The sequence below is a fragment of the Asparagus officinalis genome, chromosome 4, assembly GCF_001876935.1.
Source record: "Asparagus officinalis chromosome 4, Aspof.V1, whole genome shotgun sequence".
In the NCBI taxonomy this organism is placed as follows: Eukaryota; Viridiplantae; Streptophyta; class Magnoliopsida; order Asparagales; family Asparagaceae; genus Asparagus; species Asparagus officinalis.
The window spans coordinates 61975083-61995089 of NC_033797.1; the positions used below are offsets into that span (position 1 = coordinate 61975083).

Sequence of the window (20007 nt, forward strand, 5' to 3'; positions counted from 1 at the left end):
GATCCGATCGCGGTGAAGGAGGAGGGAGGTGGAATCGGAGGACGGGATCTTGTGTTGACCCCATAATTTTGATGATGATTTGTCAAACAATTTATAGCTAATATATTCTCTAGTTTTGTGTTTATGTTTTTCTTTACAGGTATTTCAATACACGTCAATCAAGCGTTAAAGATTCAAGTTCATATGTGTCGATTTACTTAGGTATATATTTAGTTCACTTACATAAATTGTATGATTATTGTAGAATTGGCAGCAGAAGTGGATTTCTAGCTCAGGATTCAGGTTGATAGTGTGGCGGTCGACCGGTCCGGTCGACCGCTTTCGTGCACGTCACTTACTGTGCTTCAGGATTGGTGGCGGTCGACCGGACCGGTCGACCGAAGATGGTAGCGGTCGACCGACGCGGTCGACCGACGCTAAATACATAGATCTGATTTCTAGGGTTTGAGCAAACAGGAGGTTTTGAGGTTATTAAAGGGGTTTTCTTTGGGCTTCTATTCTAGGAGCATTTGGAGAGATCAAGAGTGAGTTGTTGTGGGTTTTTGGTGAGAGATTGTAACCCTATTTTGTTCCTCTTGATTTCTAATAGTGAAAACTCCCCCCTCCTTGCCCTGTGGACGTAGGCATCTTGCCGAACCACGTAAAACTGGTGTTTGATTGTTTGTGCTATTGATTTGGTGTGTTGGTTTATCTTTTCTCGGCGATTGGTTTGGATTCTCGAGGCACAACAAGTGGTATCAGAGCTCCGGGCAACGCTTGGGCTTTTTGGAGGTATAGATCAGTTGGAAAGTTCATCTAGAACTTCGATTGGTGATAAAGGTGGGATCTTTGTGGTAAAGTTTCTATCTTTTTCAAGTTGGATCTATTTTCTTGTTTGTTTCGCAATTGTTTGGGTGCTTTAAGATTATGGCCGGAAAGGATAAACATGGGGAGGGTTCTTCTAGTGTGAGGGCCATCCAAAGTTTGAATATACATTCTATGAAAATAGATGTGGAAAAGTTCAACGGCACAAATAATTTTGGACTTTGGAGATGTGAAGTCATGGATGCGCTAAATGCGCAAAATTTGGAAGATACATTGGAGTTGGACAGGAAACCGGACAACATTGATGAAAAGGTTTGGAATAAGATGAATAGGTCTTGCCTTACCCAAGATCTAAAATATGATGTGATGAATGAAACTTCGGCAAAGAAGATCTGGGAGGTCCTAGAGGGCAAATATTTAACAAAGAACGTCGAAAATCATTTGCATTTGAAGAGGAGGCTTTATCGCTTCCAATTGAAGAAGGGGACATCCATTAGTGATCACATGAACCACTACACGAAGCTACTTACAGATTTGGCGAACGTAGATGTCATTGTTAAAGATGAGGATAAATCATTATTGTTATTGAGTTCCTTACCCGACGAGGAATATAAGACCTTCGTCCTCACTCTTATTAATGGGAAGGCATCTCTTTCGTATAGTGAGGTCACCGCAGCCATTGTGAACTATCAACTTCGAAAGAAGGACAAAGAGACTTCCTTCGAGCCGGTTGCGGGGGCATTGGTTGCAAGAGCTAAAAGTCCAAATCATGGGAGAAGATCGCAGTCTAGAGGGGGGCATCCTGCAGTTGGTAGGAATCAGTATGTCTTTTGTAGAGAGGATGGACATTGGAAAGCCGAATGCCCAAAATTGCAAGCCGTGAAGAATAAAAGAAAAGCTATTCAAGCTTCAGAGGTAAATGTTGCCAAGGCTAGTGGTGATGTTTCAGATTCAGATTCTTCGGGCTATTCGTGCCCAGCTCTTCCATCAGTTGATGTCGCAGACTCCACCGAGTGGATGTTGGATTCTGGTGCCACTTACCACATATGCCCTAGAAGGGATTGGTTCTCCAGCTTTAAGGAGTTGGAAAGAGGGGATGCTGTTCTCATGGGTAATGATCACAGATGCCCTATTGGTGGTATTGGTACTGTTCGGATTCGGATGAGTGACAGGATGATCCGGGAGTTGGCTGATGTGAGGTTCGTTCCTCAACTGAGGAAGAACATTATTTCACTTGGGGTATTGGAGGCAGTAGGCTATAGGGTGACTTTGGCGGATTCTCGCTTGAAGGTCACATCGGGGTCCATGATTGTGATGAAGGGAGTCAGGCGGAGTAACTTGTATTATCTACTTGGGAGCACGGTAGTTGATAGGGCGCTGACTACTTCTATGGCTAGACTGTGGCATTGTTTGGTGCTAGGATATATTGTTGGTTATACCGTGCACAGATTGTTGAGGAGTGCTATGACCTACAGATTGAAGTCCTGTGAGCACAGTGGGATGAGCGAGAAGACCGAGGTGGAGTTCAGCACTTCTATCCACCGATCGAGGGGTCTTATTGGAGGTGTTCAGTCAGGCATTAGGGGGCCTTCCATGGAGGCATCAGTGGGAGGTAATCGATATTTTTGTTTCTTATGTTGGGGATTGTACTAGGCATATATGGGTTGGAACCAAGTCCCTTTGGTATAAAGACCTAGTAGTCCGCAATAGTTGGAGGAGGTGTATGGGCAGAAAGGTTACCAGTCGTACTTGTTCTAGTAGGAGTCCTTTCTTGCATTGGTACCGAGCTCATGGCATTTGGAGACACTTCAGAGGAGAGGAGATAGTGGGGCGACGTGATGAGATGGCAGATTTAGTGGGCCGTTCTTTTCTGGAGGAAGATCGGCGTTGGTTGTCAAGCAGTGGATCTGGTATTCGGGCTTCGACACGATTGGGCTATCTTATGAGGTTGTCGACTGCTGCGTGTAGAGTTGTTAGATCTGGTGGAGCTGCTTCAGATTTTGTTCGGCGTCGGATATTTGGCTACCCAGCACTTGGTCACATCGTGGATGTGAGATTGGATCTGATTGCACATTTGGGATTCAGGAGTTCATTCGGCTATCAGTTGGGAGCTTCTGAGTTTGGTCTGAATAGGTTTGTCACTTTGGACTCTCGACAGGTGGAGAGTATTGATCAGGTCAGAGGGATATCGCAGCGGGTGGAGATTGATGCTACTCCACATTGGGTGGGGATTTCCCCACATACTCCAGGTCATTCTGCATTGGTTGGGATTCCAGCTGAGGTGGCACAGCGTGGGAGTCATTTATTTATGGGTGCAGATGATGAGGTAGTTGATATGGATGCAGCTGATGAATATATGTTGGATACGGCCATTGTTTCATCTCAGGTGGAGGTGTTGGACTGTTTTCAGATTGGGGTCGTTTATGATGTTATCAGCCGCAGGTTGGATTGAGGGTCTTTGGAGGCCATTGGGTGAACTACATGAAGGCTTGATTCCTTGGAGAGGATACGTAGGCAGTCAGTTTTCTGATGCAGCCAATTTGGTGAGTAGACACAGTTGGTTTGGGGTTGAGTGTTCGCACTCCCGGTTGGGTCTCGACGTGCTGTGGATGGAGTTCGTTGTCATGAGTCTGTTGCCATGGCGTACTAGATGCAGCAGTTGAGGCATTGGTTTGAGCGGTGTCGGCTCAGTTTGGTAGAATCTTCGCCGAGGTGGAGATTTGTAGAATTGGCAGCAGAAGTGGATTTCTAGCTCAGGATTCAGGTTGACAGTGTAGCGGTCGACTGGTCCGGTCGACCGCTTTCGTGCACGTCACTTACTGTGCTTCAGGATTGGTGGGGGGGGACCGGACCGGTCGACCGAAGATGGTAGCGGTCGACCGACGCGGTCGACCGACGCACTCTCTGGATTCTTGGAGCTGTTCTGGATGGAGGGCCGGGTCGGTCGACCGCGATGGATCGCGGTCGACCGGTCCGGTCGACCGCCAAAGCGGGTTGAGTCTGGGTCTGTTTTCCAGACCCGTTTCGTTTGGGTTTTCTATAAATACCCAAACACGATTTTAGGGTTGGTAAGGCAAGGGTTTTGAGCTGTTGAAAGTGGTTTTCTTTGGGCTTCTATTCTAGGAGCATTTGGAGAGATCAAGAGTGAGTTGTTGTGGGTTTTTGGTGAGAGATTGTAACCCCAGTTTGTTCCTCTTGATTTCTAATAGTGAAAACTCCCCCCTCCTTGCCCCGTGGACGTAAGCATCTTGCCGAACCACGTAAAACTGGTGTTTGATTATTTGTACTATTGATTTGGTGTGTTGGTTTATCTTTTCTCGGTGATTGGTTTGGATTCTCGAGGCACAACAATTATATCTAAGCTCAATATATGTACACTCAACACGATTTTTGACGTTTTCTATCATATAAATGATTTTTCATCAAACGTTGTTATAATATCTTTTATCTCATGTTTACAGCTCTTTCATAATTCATTATATACATATAATACATGCATAATATATATACGCATATCTACAAGCCTTATGTTAATTTTCATGTTCACGAAAAACAGGTTTTCTGAATACTTTTCAAAAACAGGGAGTTTTCACAAACAAAAATTGATTTTCCAAAAATTCTTTTTTAAACATGTTTATTTCATCATTTAGAAACTTTCCCCAAAATTTTACTATTTTTGGAATTGATTTGATATTTTTAATGTATTTTCAAAATTGGCTAAAAACCTATCATATGAATCATATCAGTTTCCGGTCGACCGGGTCGGTCGACCGCCAATTATATCTTTCCTTAGCATAGCCTTTTTGTACTCGCGGTCGACCGTGACGGTCGACCGAGAGAACATCCAGAGACATTCGCGGTCGACCGCCAGCCTTATTTTCTCATACTCTAGGTTTTTGAGCTTCGCGGTCGACCGTCGAACTGTCAGTTCTCTTCTAACGGCTAGTTTGTACAGCTGTTTTCAAATTGTTTCTTTTTGGTCTTTTACTTATGTTTTTGCTGATGTATTGGGGTGCTATAAATACCCCATTGCTGCTCTTCTTCTATATATCTAAGAAATCCAAGTTTTGTGTTTAACAAAATCTTAAGTGTGTTTAAGAGCTGTTTAAAGTTGATTTCACAATCTATTTTCAAGAGGAGTTTTTCTACAACAAGAAGTGGCCTTCAAATCCCATTGGGATCATCATCTATTGTTCTTCCTGTTTGAGAAGTCTTCTAAACTCTTATATAGCTTGTTATTTCATTTTCATTTCATTTAGCTATATTTATTGGGTTTCATTCACTGTTATCATACACACTTATTGAGCTTAATATTTTCATACCATATAGTGTGGGTTGTGGGATGTGATTTAGTGAGTGTGAGCTTCATTGTGTTCTCACTTGTTATTTGAGAACAAATCATTGAATTTATTATATTTAATAGAATAAATCTCGAGTGAAAGGGGGCGGGTCTGTCTGATGGTGCATTTTAGCGGGCGGATCTCCTTGCTAACGTGCACCGCCGCCTGGATTCAATGAGGAAGAAGAAGAAGAGTAGTGGCAAGAGTGTACTCAGTAGTGAGCTCAGGGAGTCAATGTTTGTTTTTCCTTCTTCTTCCATCCCTGATGGCGAATCCAATGGAACAGTAGAAGCAGAGGATAGTGAGGGATCTTCCAGCAGGATGATAATGGAGAGTACTGGTCCTAAGGGGGCGAAAAAGAAGCTGCGCTTATTCTTATTGTTCTTATTCATATCCATCTCTTGCAAGAATAAATTGATCTACACAATTTTAATTGCTAATTAATTAGGATTAGATTAGCATAAGACCCTAATCACCCCCCTAGGATCTAACACTTGAGACGCGAAGGTCGCGTTTGGCACTTGAAAAAAATGAAAGAAAAATTTGATTTAAATTCTCTCAAAATCGATTACAATTTGAATTCCGATTACAAAAGAGAGGAGAATGAATTTGATTCTCCCTTTTGTTTAAAACTGGGTTCTTCACGGTGGCGATGGAGGGCCTCCCGAAAAAACTACTGATGAGCAGGTTACTGAGATTCCAAAAACTTTTGCAAGTCTATTTGCTGATAATAGGAAAAGTGGTAAAGGTTTAAATCTGAGCTATGTTCCTCATTCTCAAATGAATACTGCTATTTTTTCTATGGAGGAATGGATGGAAGGTGAAGGCTATTGGAGATTTGCTTTAGTTGGCCACGTTATTGGATTAAATGTCAGGTTTAAATCTATGGAATCTTATGTCAATAAATTGTGGGGGAGTATATCTATTCCTGAGATTCATCTAATTAAACCTGGTGTTTTTCTCTTTGATTTTCAATCGGAAAAACAAATGTATGATGTTTTGGAAGCTGGTCCATGGTTCTTTGGTTCAAGGCCTCTTGTCCTTAAACCATGGAGTATTGAAACAGATATGGATAGGATTCAGGACTCCTCTTACCCTCTGTGGGTTCAATTTCCTAACTTGCGTCTGAATCTTTGGAGCTCTACTGGGATTAGTAAAGTGGCTAGCCTTATTGGTAAACCCATAACCACAGACAAATTGACTGCTACTAGGAAGAGGATATCTTATGCCAGAGTCTTATTGGAAGTGCAATTGCCTCTAACATCTCCTCTACCTGATCAGATTGTAATCCAAGGGCCAAATGGGAAGTGTCACAATCAAAAAGTTATATATGAATTCAAGCCTAGATGGTGTGATACTTGTAAAGCTATTGGTCACTCTACTGAGCAATGCAGAAAGAAGAATGGTAAAATGAAGTGGATGCCTGTTAATAGAAATGCTAATAGCAATGCTGATGCAAATGCTGGAGTAGCTACTGTTACAACTATTGCTCCCAATATTGGTGATATCCCTGGTGTTTCCAGTATTGAGGTGAATTCTGATACTAATTCTAAAGAGCATGCTGAACCTATTATTGCTCCACATATTCATCAAGATCCTATTATTAAGGAAGGCTCTGGGATTCCTGGGGGTTATGGTGCACGTGCACAAGGAATTGCAAGTGCTCTCTCATCCCCTGTTGTTAATGTAACAGGTTTCTCTAGTGTTGTCAAAGGTAAATCTATAAGAAAATCTGGTGGAGTAACAAATGATAAGGGAACTTCAAAATCAGTGGAGGCTATACCTTTTTTCCAGGTATCACAATTTTCCCCCTTAGATCATCAAGAGCATGATTGGGACCCCTCTAGTATAGATAGGGGTGGATCAAAATTCTAATGCACTTGGCTATTTGGAATGTTAGAGGATTCAATAAATCCTCTAAACACATGATGGTTAAGCAATTCATTTTTCAGTATAAGCTCCCTTTCATAGCTCTTCTAGAAACTAAAATAGCTGGAAATAAACTGCATGCTATTGCAAAAAAAGTGGCTAAAGACTGGTCTTGGATTTCAAATTGTCATCAGGCCAATAATGCTAGAATATGGATTCTTTGGGATAGTGATCTTTTCTCATTACAACTGCTTAACTCCTCAAATCAATTCATGACTTGTGCTGTTAAGTCAAAGGATTGCAAATTATCATGCACTATTACTATTGTATATGCTCTCAATGACAATTCTGGTAGGAAGGCTCTTTGGCATGACATTCTGGCTTTCAAAAATAATGTGACTGGTCCTTGGATTATTGGAGGGGATTTCAACACTATTATCAATAATAGTGAGAAAATTGGTGGTGTTCCAGTATCTGTTTCTGACACAGAAGATTTCCTGGACTTCATTTCTTCTAGTCAACTTGTTCATCTGAAGACAGCTGGGTGTTTCTTTACCTGGTGCAATAGATAAGATCCTGACTCTAGAATATGGTGCAGACTTGATAGAGTCCTAGCTAATGAAGACTGGATTCGAAATTACACCTCAAGTCAAGTTGAATTTTTGACTCCAAATTGCTCAGACCATTCTCCAGAATTAATTACTATTGGAAATGAGGATTATATTGGAAAAAGGCCTTTTAAGTTCTTCAAGATGTGGGCAACTCACCCAGATTTTCTCTCTGCAGTGGCTTCTAGCTGGGATAAAATTGTTATGGGCTACAATATGTACAAATTCCATACCAAACTCAAAAATCTCAAGCCTGTTCTAAAGGAGTTAAATAAGAGAAATTTCATGAATATCAGTGAGCAAGTTTTGAGGGCTAAAAATGATCTTGATGAAGTTCAAAAGCAACTGAGCATTGATCCTTTTAATGCAATGCTGATTTCAAAGGAGAAGGATAGTTTAAATAAATATGTGAAACTGTTAGATCACGAAGCTTCATTCTACAGACAAAAGGCTAATATCAAATGGGGAAAATATGGGGACAAATGTACTCAATTTTTTCACTCTGTTATGAAAGCTAATCGCCATCATAATAGAGTGTTGTCTCTCTATTTGGATAATGGACAAAGAATAACTGATATGACTGCTATTACTGCAAAGTTCATTGAGTATTATGAGCAGCTTCTGGGTACTTCAGTTACTGTCATTCCTCCTGATCCTGAAGTCATTGCAAATGGTCCTTTACTTTCTGCTACTCAAAGAAATGAATTGAGTCTTCCTATAACAAGAGAGGAAATCAAAGCTGCTGTCTTCTCAATGGCTGATGACAGAGCCCCAGGACCTGATGGTTTCAGTGCCTCTTTTTACAAGACAGCTTGGAGCATTATCAATGAAGATCTCTATCTTGCGATTTAGGAATTCTTTTGCTCTGGGAAACTCCTTGGTGCTATTAATTCTACCTCAATAACTTTGATTCCCAAGGTTCTTAATCCCCAAACTCCATCTGATTATCGGCCAATTTCTTGTTGCAACTGTGTATATAAGATCATTACTAAAATCATTGCTGCCAGAATTCAGAGAGTTATGGGTTATCTTATTAGCAGTGCCCAAAGTGCTTTTGTTAAAGGTAGAATTATTTCAAATAATATCCTCCTTGCTCATGAGCTCATCAAACATTATGGAAGGAAGCAAACTTCCCCCAGAGCTGTCCTTAATATTGACCTTCGAAAGGCCTTTGATACTATAAATTGGGATTTCATTGAAGCTATGCTGACAGGTCTGGGCTTTCCAAACATTATGGTGAAATGGATAATGGTATGCATTACTACTCCTAAGTTTTCCATTTCCCTTAATGGCTCTCTCCACGGCTATTTCCAAGGGGCCAGAGGATTGAGACAAGGGGATCCTCTTTCCCCATACTTATTTGTTCTCGGCATGGAATATTTGTCTAGAAAGTTGAATACCCTCAAGCATGATAGGTTGTTCAAATTTCATCCAAAATGCTCAAGATTAAACATCACCCATTTATTCTTTGCTGATGATCTTCTTCTCTTTGGTAGAGCTGATATGAACTCCATTGTCAAACTTCATAACTGTATGAATGAATTCAGTAAAGTTTCTGGTCTGGATATCAATCCAGATAAATGCTCAGTATATCTAAGTGGTATTGATGACAACCTAAAGCTCCAAATATGTTCATTTCTGAATTTCTCTGAAGGTTGCCTACCGGTTAGGTATCTTGGTATGCCTCTTATATCTAAGAGACTTTCTTGGATGGACTGTTCCCCTCTAATCAGCAAAATCTCTGAAAAGTTCCAGCATTGGCAAAATAAAAAGTCCTTATCTTATGCTGGAAGGTTGCAATTGATCAAGTCTGTCATTTTGGGGGTTCATATCTACTGGACAAATAACTATATCTTGCCTAGTAAAGTTCTCAACAAAATTGACAGATTATGTTCTGAATTTTTATGGAATCACAAAATCCCTCTGGTTTCATGGTCAACTATCTGTCAAGAGAAAAAATATGGAGGATTGGGTGTCTTTTCAGCTAGAATCTGGAATCAAGCTGCAGCTCTAAAACTTTTGTGGATGATTCATATCAAAAAGGACCTTTTGTGGATAAAGTGGGTGCACGGGAATTATTTACTAAATGCAGATATCTGGAGTGTACAGGTTAAATCAAATTGCTCCTGGTTGTGGAAGCAGCTTCTAAAAACCAGAGATGTTCTGATTGCTAAACTTGGCAGCATAAATAACCTGATTGCTATTATTGGCAAGTCATGTGTGGGTGATAAAATTCAGGTTTCTTCTGTGTACAGTTTTTTGGTGCAACCTGCACAGCAAGTACACTGGGCTAATACAGTTTGGAATAATATTCATTATCCCAAACATTCTTTCATCCTATGGTTAGCTATTCAATCAAGATTGATTACTCAAGATAGGCTATGTCGGATGGGTATTCTTAATGCAAATCAATGTGTGCTGTGTACAAATTTTCAGGAAACCTGTCACCATCTATTCTTTGAATGCCAATATTCATCCACTGTCTGGAATTTGGTGATGGATTGGATGAAGTTCAGCTGGAAATCATGCATATGGGAGAGTATCATACACTGGTTCAGCCTCAGGCTTAATAAGAGGGGATTTGCGGAAAATTTAAAGAGACTGGCATTTGGAATAACAGTATACTTCATATGGCAAGAGAGGAATCTTAGGATTTTTCAGGGGAAAACTATGCTACCTGAGATGCTGTTCAAAGCTATAAAGATCTCTTTTTTCTCGAAGATTATGAATGAAAAATATCCTGCTCACTTAGAGGAGAGAATTAGAGAGTTATAAGTTGTTGTATATATGCTCCTTGTGTATGCACTATGAGTGCTGAGGTTCTCAGCTATGGCTGATGGTGATATTGTACAAAAATTCTCACTTGGAAAATGAATAAAAATTTTCATTGACCAAAAAAAAAAATCATTGTATTTAACTTTTATTTATGAGAATCACTTGTAATACACTTGTACACCGAGAGAAGTGTGAGGCGAGACACGGGGTCGAATCCAATAGGAGTGGCGTCGGTTGACGAACCTAGGGAGAGGTTGTAACCGAGCACTTGAGGAGGAGGACACGGGGTAGGTTCCTACACTTAGTGTGTAAAGTGTGATTGCATAGTGTTTGTGTAGTGTGAGAGTTTTCGGTGATCTTGTAAACCGAGTGTGTAGAAGTTCCGGCTTCCAAACCGGATTGTGATAGTGGATATCTCCTCGAGGTGAGGAGCGGGGACGTAGGTCGTGGTGACCGAACCTCGTAAACATATCGTGTGTTTGTGTTTTGCTTAGCGTATATTCTTTTTGTGCTTATTCTTATTATTCTTATTCATATCCATCTCTTGCAAAAATAAATTGATCTACATAATTTTTAATTGCTAATTAATTAGGATTAGATTAGCATAAGACCCTAATCACCCCCCTCTAGGGTCTAACATCTTGGAACCGTTTATCTCGAGGGAGACACCGACAGGAAGCGGTTTTTAACAAAAATGAAAGTGTCGATCGCGTCTTGAGGTGGCCTCGCCATTTCGAGATCGCTAGGGTTTCTTCAAATCACCGATGAGAGAGAGAGAGAGAGAGAGAGAGAGAGAGAGAGAGAGAGAGAGTAACTATAAAGGAGAGTAAATCGCCCAAACCAAACTGAAAGAGATTTGAACGTGGGAGGTTGGGCTTCGGCGAGGGCGTCTGCGGAGTCGGCAGCGACCATTAGGGGGAGAGGGGAAGTGAGTTTTTATTTTCTTTTTTTATTTCCTGAATCCTTTTTAGAAGAAATATTGAGAGAGGAAGAGAGAGAATCGTGGAGAACGTGGAAAGAGAAGTTTGAGGAAGAGTACGGAAATTTTGAGGACGTGGCTGGTGAAAATGCCGATTAGGATTTCATTGTTCAGAACATTAAATTACTGTTCATTTTAGCTTTTTTGTTGTTCTCATTTAGTAATAAAGAAATAGATTCGAATGCTAGGAAAATTTCGGATCTTTATTTGGATGCGATTTGATGGAAGTATTTTTCAAAAAAGGGTGAATGCCATAAGAAGATCACGAAAAGGATCCATATGAGTTGGTTCATTAAAATTGATGATTTCATATGTTAGCTTGAATTTAAATTAACCTACCCGGTTTCGTGGGATTTGGATCCTCTCCACTACAAAAAAGTAGTGGAGAGACCACTACTTTTAATCTCAAGCATTGATTATTTAGTAGGTGGTTATGATACAATCTAAATCTAACACTTACCATACCCCCGTGTATTGCACTCATTCCTAATTTGTACTAAAAGAAAAAATCATAACCATCAACTAGATAATTAATGGCTGTGATTATGTAGTGGTCCCTCCACTATTTTTTTTGTAGTGGAGAGAATCCGAATCAGGTTTCGTGGTCCAAAGTTTCGTGTTATAAACACAATAAGTAGGCCATGAGGCCATATCTTTTGTGATGATTAGCCTTTGGAAAGGGTAAGTTTCGCTTAATCCTCCTAAACTTTGGGGATTTTTGCATGTAACGCTCGTAACTTTGTTTATTGCAATCGGCCTCTTAAAATTGTTGCGCTCAACCTCCTAAACTTTTTATTCCACCGAGCCCCCTGAATTTGTTGCACTTAACCTCCTAAATTTGCAGGTTGCTGCATGTAACCCCGTGACTTTGTTTATTCAACTTAGCCTTTTGAACTTGTTGCGCTTAAGCTCCTAATTTAACACGGAGAACATTAACAGGTCATGTGCTAAGCCCATGACATAAAATGAGAACATGCCCCTCATTTTATTAAAACTTATCCATATATTTTTACATTTTTGGGGTTTCCACCTCTCTTTTTCCTCCCCGAGCTAAGTCAAAACATCATTTCTAATATTGAGTGGAAGGGAGTCGGTGTGATTAGTGGGAGTTTTATATGCAAAAAAAGACCATGTAGGCGTGTATCTTATCATTTTATTAGTGGGGAGTTTTGTGAATAGGACTGAAATGAAGGTCATTTTTAAACAAACAACATTTTGGTCATGGCACAATTGACAAGTAACAACGTCAGGGGGTTTGTTGTAATTCGTCAAAGTTTAAAGATGTTAAATCATATATCCCAAAATTCTGAGTGGTTAAAAAGTGGAATAAAGAAAATTGTGGGGTGGCATGCTCAACCGGTAACATTTCCGATTTATTGCAAATATTTCCGTTACGGGCCTGTTGGTTTGCCTTAAAAAAAAGGGAAATCAAAGAAATAGAAAACTATTTCTAAGAAAAATAGGTTTTTGAATTGTTTGGTTGGCTAAAAAAAAGGAAATCAAAGAAATGGAGATGAGATGAGATGAGTTGTCACATTATTATTGGATGATGTGAGTGATTTTTTAAGAAAACTAGTTTTGATGTTGTTCGGTTGGCGAAAAAAATAAGGAAATGAATTATAAGAAACTTATTTCCTGTAGTTTTGTTGTTTTCTTTTGTTTGGTTCATTCTTAAAAATAAGAAATGAAATGAGATGAGATGAGTTTTAATTGTATTATTGGGTGATGTGAAGAAAGATTAAGAAAAATGTTTTCACAACTTTTTGGGATGAAAACAAAGAAATAAAATGTTAATGAGATGAGGTGAGATTGTTATAATATTTTATTCGATGATGTGAGTGATTTGAAATGATGAAAAGAGATGAGTTGAGTGATGTTTGGATGAAAATAATATTTTATTAGATCTGATGGATGAGTTGTTAGATGAAAATAATATTTTATTAGATGTGGTGGATGAGTTGTTAGATGAAAATAATATTTTATTAGATGTGGTGGATGAGTGGTTAGATAAAAATAATATTTTATTAGATGATGTTGATGAGTTGTTGGATGAAAATAATATTTTATTAGATGTTGTGAGTGAGTTTTAGGGATGGAAATAGAAGAAATGGATTATTTTGAGATTTCCACTTTTTCCATTTCCATTTCTTGGTTTTTAGGAAATAAACGAACAGTCACTACAGAGAAACCTCACAATCATCAATAACTGCCGATGGCATTCTCGTTAATTCTCCCAAAAACTAGACCCTTTTACGTGACGGAAACTCCACCCCTTTATATAATCCCCCGAGTCAATTTCCATCGTGTTCGTTGCCGTCTCCCTCCAACAATCTCCGCATTTGACCCCTCTCTCTCTCTCTCTTCCCCTTTTGTTTCTCTCTCTAAAAAGGTCCAATGCTGTCCCTTCCATTTCTCTCTCTAAATCTCGAAACCCTAGAAATCTCTCAACCGAAGCCCTAGATCGCCATGGCGGAGTTCTCGATCGGCATCCTCCTACCGTCGTGGTGGGAGATCGAGGTCACCGTCGCCGCCGCCCTCTTCGTGGTCGGCGTGTTCTTGTTTTTTGAAAGGTTATCGTTTTCCTTGAGGGAGAGTGAAGAGAAGAGGAAAGAAGACGCGGGGATTGTGGGGGATCCTCTTCTGAGGGAATCCGATGACAAGGTCAGATGCGATTATCTTCAAGATTTTTGGTGAATTTATTGAAATCGAATACCCTTTTCTGTGATATGAAAAGCTTTTGTGCTTTAACACGTTTAAAAATGTTGCAAATTTGGGGGAATTGATGTAAAGATGGTTGTTTGAGGAGAGGGATTGCTTTGATCATGACTAGTGTTTTTTTGCGAAATTTGTTCACGTACTGTAATGCTTGTGGTTGGGATTGTGTACATTTTATATTCTCAAGATTGAAAGTGCGTATGAAATTTTGTCGATTGGAAGAGCTTAGTTGGTGCAACATTGAATATTTCATTGTAAGTTTGTGCTGGTAAAGTGTATTGTAGAAGTCATGGTTGTTGTTTAGTGCGTCTTTCCAATTTGAAGACTTAGTGCTCATAGTAAAAGCAAAATGCCCTCTTTTGATCCCTTTGGATCTGAAGGTTGTTCGTGACAATCTAGTTTTAGTGCCTAGAGGTAATTACCTAGTTAAAGGATGGTGTGAGCGGTGTTTTAAGTTTTCATTTGTAAAAACTATCTAGGTATTTAAGTTAGATTAGTTTTAATTGCTGATTGCTTTGTGATGTGATGTTAAACATATTTGGAGCCATGCATATTTAGTTTCAACTTTGAACTAAGGCATACAAATATATGATAGTTTCATTTATGTTTGAATAGCTATCCGATTAAAGGCTGTATAAATTCTCTAGACTCTGGTTTTACTGCTAGTATGCTTTTCTAGTGTTGGTTGATTTTACAAGATTTCTGAGAGCAGAGAAAGGAAGGCCTGAAAACAGTAGGAAGGAAATTTATGGAACTTAGAGCTTAAGGATATGTTTATATTAGCAAGCGGCACTGTTTTAAAAAACCTCCGCCTAGCCCGCTTAGGCGTACGCCTAGGCCTAGGCGGTACCTAGGCCGCCTAACTAGCGCCTAACGTCTAGGCGGTATTTAGGCTGCCCACCTAGATTTTACGAGCGTTTAGGGGAGCATTGTCTGCTTACGTGGATTGCATCCTGTAGGCATTGATTGTGATTTTACGTGTCGTAGCCTACACGTCCTCCAAACTCCATTAACCTCCAAATATGAACACCTCCACTACCTCCTCCGACCTTCAGCAAAACCTCATCGATCATCACTTAAATGAAGAAAGAAAAAAAAACGCCCAGAAACCGCTTAGGCGTCCGCCTAGGCGACTAAGCGCTGGGCGCCGAGTCCGACGCCTAGAAGCGCCCAACGTGTAATGTAACATTGGCAAGCGGAGTCCCTAATCTGTAGATTCTGCCAACAAACCTGCTAATTTTTGAATCTTCTATTACAGGAATCTAAGTGATCAAACTAATACACAATGTCCTAAAAATTGGTGGGCAGGACCGACACTCTATATAACTGTATATAGTTAGATTTTGAATAGTTCTTGATGTGTTTTCCTATACTTTTAACTTTATTGTGCAGATGGACTACTTTTGTTTTGTTCCTTACACATATTGTTAAGAATATATTCTAAAGATTGTCAGCTTAAATTTGCTGCCCTCTGTACCCACCATGGCCAGTTACAGTCTTCAGTGAACCACCAATTTTTAAGTGCAATGTTTAAAGCAGTAGATGCACACCTGATTGAAACATACCATGCTTTCTTCGTTGTTAAATATCACTATCACAAATTTAGCACTGGGATCTGGCTCATCAGTAAAATTTGGAATAGGGGAAGATTAAAAATGATATCAACAAATGGCTGGTGAAACTTCAGAAAGAATAAAAGGAAATGACATGATCCTAGAAAACCTAGATCATGCATCTTACTGGTACATTCTAAAACCTATAATATCCTAGAAACAAATTGAAAATTTTGCAACTAGTTGAAGATTCATGACTAGAATGCTAGTGCAAAGAAATTTCATCTACGAGCTTGACAACAATTTTGAAACTTTTCAATAACTTGGGAAACTTTATACTTCAAGCTGCAATGTCCTTATTTCCTCAGTGCTAGATTAGCTCATGAACTAGTATGCTTCTTTGCCTATTAGTTTAGATTGGAATAACTCCAATGAGGATTGCTCACAGCAGTCCAAATCATGCATTTTCACATGATCTTTTTCTTTCAATATGAAGAAATTAGGAATGTTTGTAGGCTTATTGTAATTATCCTATCAAATGTGATATTTAATTTACTTTGAAATTGATTGTCCAAATTTCAAAAAGCTTCAATAAAAGACTTAGACCATATTATGATGTACATTTATATACTTTTACTAGTTACATAAAGTAAAAGCTTCCATTACAATCACATTCTAGATCATTACTGAGTTATTCCTGAATGTTGCACTTGAGTTGTGTTGAGTTATTTAGACACTAAGTGAATTAGTCAATATTGTAAGGACCTAATTGTAAGAATGCATTAATATAAAAGAGGGGGTCTCTCAATGAGAGAAACTAACCGTAATTTTCACCCAAATATCTTCATGGTATCAGAGCCAGCCGCCGCTGCCAACCATCTGTCCTTCGAAACCCTAGCCATCCTCTGAAACCTTCCACGAGCGCGAGCAGTGAAGAACTTGACGAGCGCATCAGTCGACATATCGAGGAGCTGGTCGAGATCAACGCCCCTGAAGGCGAAGTTCCTGATCGTTCTCCTCTTCGACTGGCCTGTAGCAACATCGGTCTGAACGCCGACAACCTCAGCCGCTGCGAGAGTGGGAGGAGATGAAAGAACAAAACCCTAGCGAGAGTGGGGGTTGAAGGAAAGGGAGGAGGATGATCGGACGGCGGAGAGAGGCCGACAACCCTAGCCGCTGGACGAGTGGGGGGAGATGAACCCCAAGGTGGACGCTGGAGGAGTGGTCGGAGACCGCGAAGGCAGAGGAGGTGACTGGACTGAGCGTTGAAGGAGTTGTGAGTCGGTGATTTTGTGATTTTTTGGTGAAGGAGATGTGAGTCGGTGATTTTTGAGATTTTGAGGGGAGAGTAGATGACCAGGACCAGGACTATTGCTGATTAAAAAAAAAAGAGAAAAGAAAAAAAAGGAAAAAAAATGGAATCTGTAATCTGTATTAGATGATTTGTATTTTTTTTCTTCTTTTCTCGAATTGTAATAGCTTGTTTAGGTTCCCTCGACAGGTCAGTCCTAGAACTGATGAGAGAAGAGCTGATATCTCACTTGGTTGAGATATCTTATTTCTGGTTCTTGTTTCCTTGGTGAAACATGAATTCTTATTGATCTATTTTTCTTGTGGTGCCGGGTGAAATATACCCTTGCTGGGAGGAGCCTAGAGGGATATCTGACAGGGGAGAAGACTGAGCCGGCTGAGGGCTCAGCGGGAAGAGATGAGTGGAAATCCACTCATATGTTGGTGTACATCTGGCTTCTAAATTCTATAGTCCAGCCAATTGCTGCCACAGTGGATGGCCTTGGGAGGGTGCATGATGTCTGGGAGAAGCTGAGGAGGACCTACGATGGGGTGGGAAATAACTTGAGGGTATTCCAGATCGAGAAGGAGATCAGCGCTACAGTCCAGGGAGAGATGACTGTACAAGAATACGCCACAGAGCTGGAACCCTTGTGGCTCGATCACGATCACTTCTCGCCCCTAGCGAGCTGCAAGGACCCGGAGTGCAAGGAGCGCGAGGCCTCTTTGCAGAAGAGGACCATGTTGTTTCTCCGAGGTTTGGCTCCAGCGTATGAGCAGAGGACGGCATTGTTACTAGCCCAGACGAAGATCCCACCACTGAAGAAGGCAGTCTCGGCCATGATACAGGAGGAGAGCCGTATCAGGCTACAGTCTGGGATAGGTGGACTTACAGGGGAGAAGTCTGCACTAGTGGTATCCAACCCGGATAACACTGGATTCAGAAGGGAGACTAGGCAATGCTTCAACTGCGGAGAGGTAGGGCATCTGAGACAGATGTGTCCTAAGCCATCCAGAGAAAGGAACTGGGGTGAACGTGGTCAGACTAGTGGCCGTGCAGGTCGAGGAGGCAGGGGGCGTGTAGGCCAAGAAGTTGCTCACCTAGCTGTGACAAATGAGTCTCAGACTACCGTTGGGATGATTGGAGCTGAAATAACAGAGCTGGAGGAACTACGTCTGTTCAAGCTTCAGGCTGAGAGTTCGAATGGCAAGGGACAAGTCACCCAGGATCTGGCTACCACTACATGCTTTGGTAACTGTTGAAATAGAGAATTTAGAGAGCTTACCTCTTCCATTCATTCACATGAGTTTATATAGGGTTACATATGGGTAATAGGCTAATGGGTTAATGGGCCCTAACCCGATAACCAAAATACTAATTCTAACACTCCCCCTCAAGCTGGAGCATATATATCAACCATGCCCAGCTTGTTACATAGAATAGAAAACACCTTAGGTGATGTAGTTTTAGTGAGAATGTCAGTTAACTGTTCGGAGGATGGAGTGAACTGAAGAGAGATCACTTTCTTTTCCCAAGCATCTCTAACAAAGTTACAATCAACTTCAATGTGCTTAGTTCTCTCATGAAATACTGGATTCTTTGCAATATAGATAGCAGACTGGTTATCACAATGCATAGGCATAGGACCAGGCTGAGTAAAACCAAGCTCTGTCAACAGTTTCTGTAACCATATCATCTCACATGCAGTGTGAGCCATAGCCCTGTATTCTGCCTCTGCACTAGATCGAGAAACAACATCTTGTTTCTTGCTCCTCCAAGTAACTAGATTTCCTCCAATAAATGTGCAAAATCCAGAAGTAGACTTCCTATCTCCTATGTCTCTCGCATACCCAGCATCAGAAAGGACAGAGATGTATGTCTCCTGCATACCCAGCATCAGAAAAGGCAGAGATGTGTAGATGTCCATGCTTCTTATACAATAATCCTTTTCCAGGACAACTTTTGACATAAGCTAAAATCCTCAAAGCAGCAGTCCAGTGAACCTCTCTAGGTTTGTGCATAAACCTGCTTAATACTCCCACTGCAAAGGTAATATCAGGTCTAGTAACAGTGAGATAGATTAACTTGCCAATCAGTCTCCTATATCGGCCTGCATCATCTAGGAGAGGACTATTATCACGCCACAAGTCCACATTCACTTCCATGGGAGTGTTTGCTGGCTTACACCCCAAAAGGCCCATTTCTTCTAAGAGGTCCAATACATATTTCCTTTGAGATAGAAGTAAACGGTCCTTTTGATATGCAATCTCAATCCCAAGAAAGTATTTGGGTTTTCCCATATCTTTGGTCACAAAGTGACGTGAAAGGTACTCCTTAGTCTCTGCTATGGCAACAAGGTCACTCCCAGTTAGCAGGATGTCATCAACATATACTGCCAGAACCACCAGACCAGATGTAGTGCGCCGAATAAAGACGGAGTGATCAGACTGACATCGTTTGAAACCGACACCAGATATAGCAGTACTAAATTTCTCAAACCATGCCCGTGGACTCTGTTTGAGACCATAAATTGCCTTTTTAAGCTTACAGACAGTATTCTTCCCCTGAGCAACATACCCTGGAGGTTGCTCCATATAGACTTCCTCCTGCAAGTCCCCATACAGAAAGGCATTTTTAACATCCAGCTGAAACATTGTCCAGTCCAGATTAACAGCCATAGAGAAAAGTAGGCGAATGGAATTGAGACGGGCCACGGGAGAGAACGTCTCTTGATAATCGACCCCATAGGTTTGAGTATATCCTTTAGCAACAAGACGAGCTTTATAACGATCAATTGAACCATCGGTGCGATACTTTAAGGTATAAACCCACCGACAGCCAACTACGGTAGCGCCCGTCGGAGAAGAGCATGTTTCCAAGCAGGATCTAATACGGCCTCCTCATATGACCTGGGTAGAGATATAGAGGACAAGGACAAAGCAAACTGGCGAGAAGAGGGAGTAAGACGGTCATATGAAACAAAATCAGATATAGGATGATTAGTACAAGACCGTTTACCTTTTCGATGAGCGATTGGTATATCAAGATCAGATGGATTAGAAGGAGGCGGACC

The 20007-nt window shown here is 40.8% G+C and overlaps 2 protein-coding genes across 3 annotated transcripts in view; both read left to right on the plus strand.

Moving 5' to 3' along the window:
- On the plus strand, positions 5319-8473 carry LOC109838800. The gene is made up of 4 exons (XM_020407225.1): positions 5319-5478; positions 5803-6938; positions 7097-7557; positions 7612-8473. Exons 1-4 carry the CDS (start codon positions 5319-5321, stop codon positions 8471-8473), a joined length of 2619 nt encoding a protein of 872 aa, XP_020262814.1.
- Positions 13696-20007, plus strand: part of LOC109837574 (BAG-associated GRAM protein 1) — a 30178-nt gene continuing 23866 nt past the window's right edge. Inside the window, exon 1 of one of the 2 annotated variants that reach the window (XM_020405877.1) lies at positions 13696-14036. In XM_020405877.1, coding sequence (XP_020261466.1) covers positions 13842-14036 — 195 coding nt within the window. In that variant the 5' untranslated portion in view covers positions 13696-13841. The remainder of the gene's footprint in view (positions 14037-20007) is intronic. The other variant, XM_020405878.1, reaches the window with a different exon arrangement.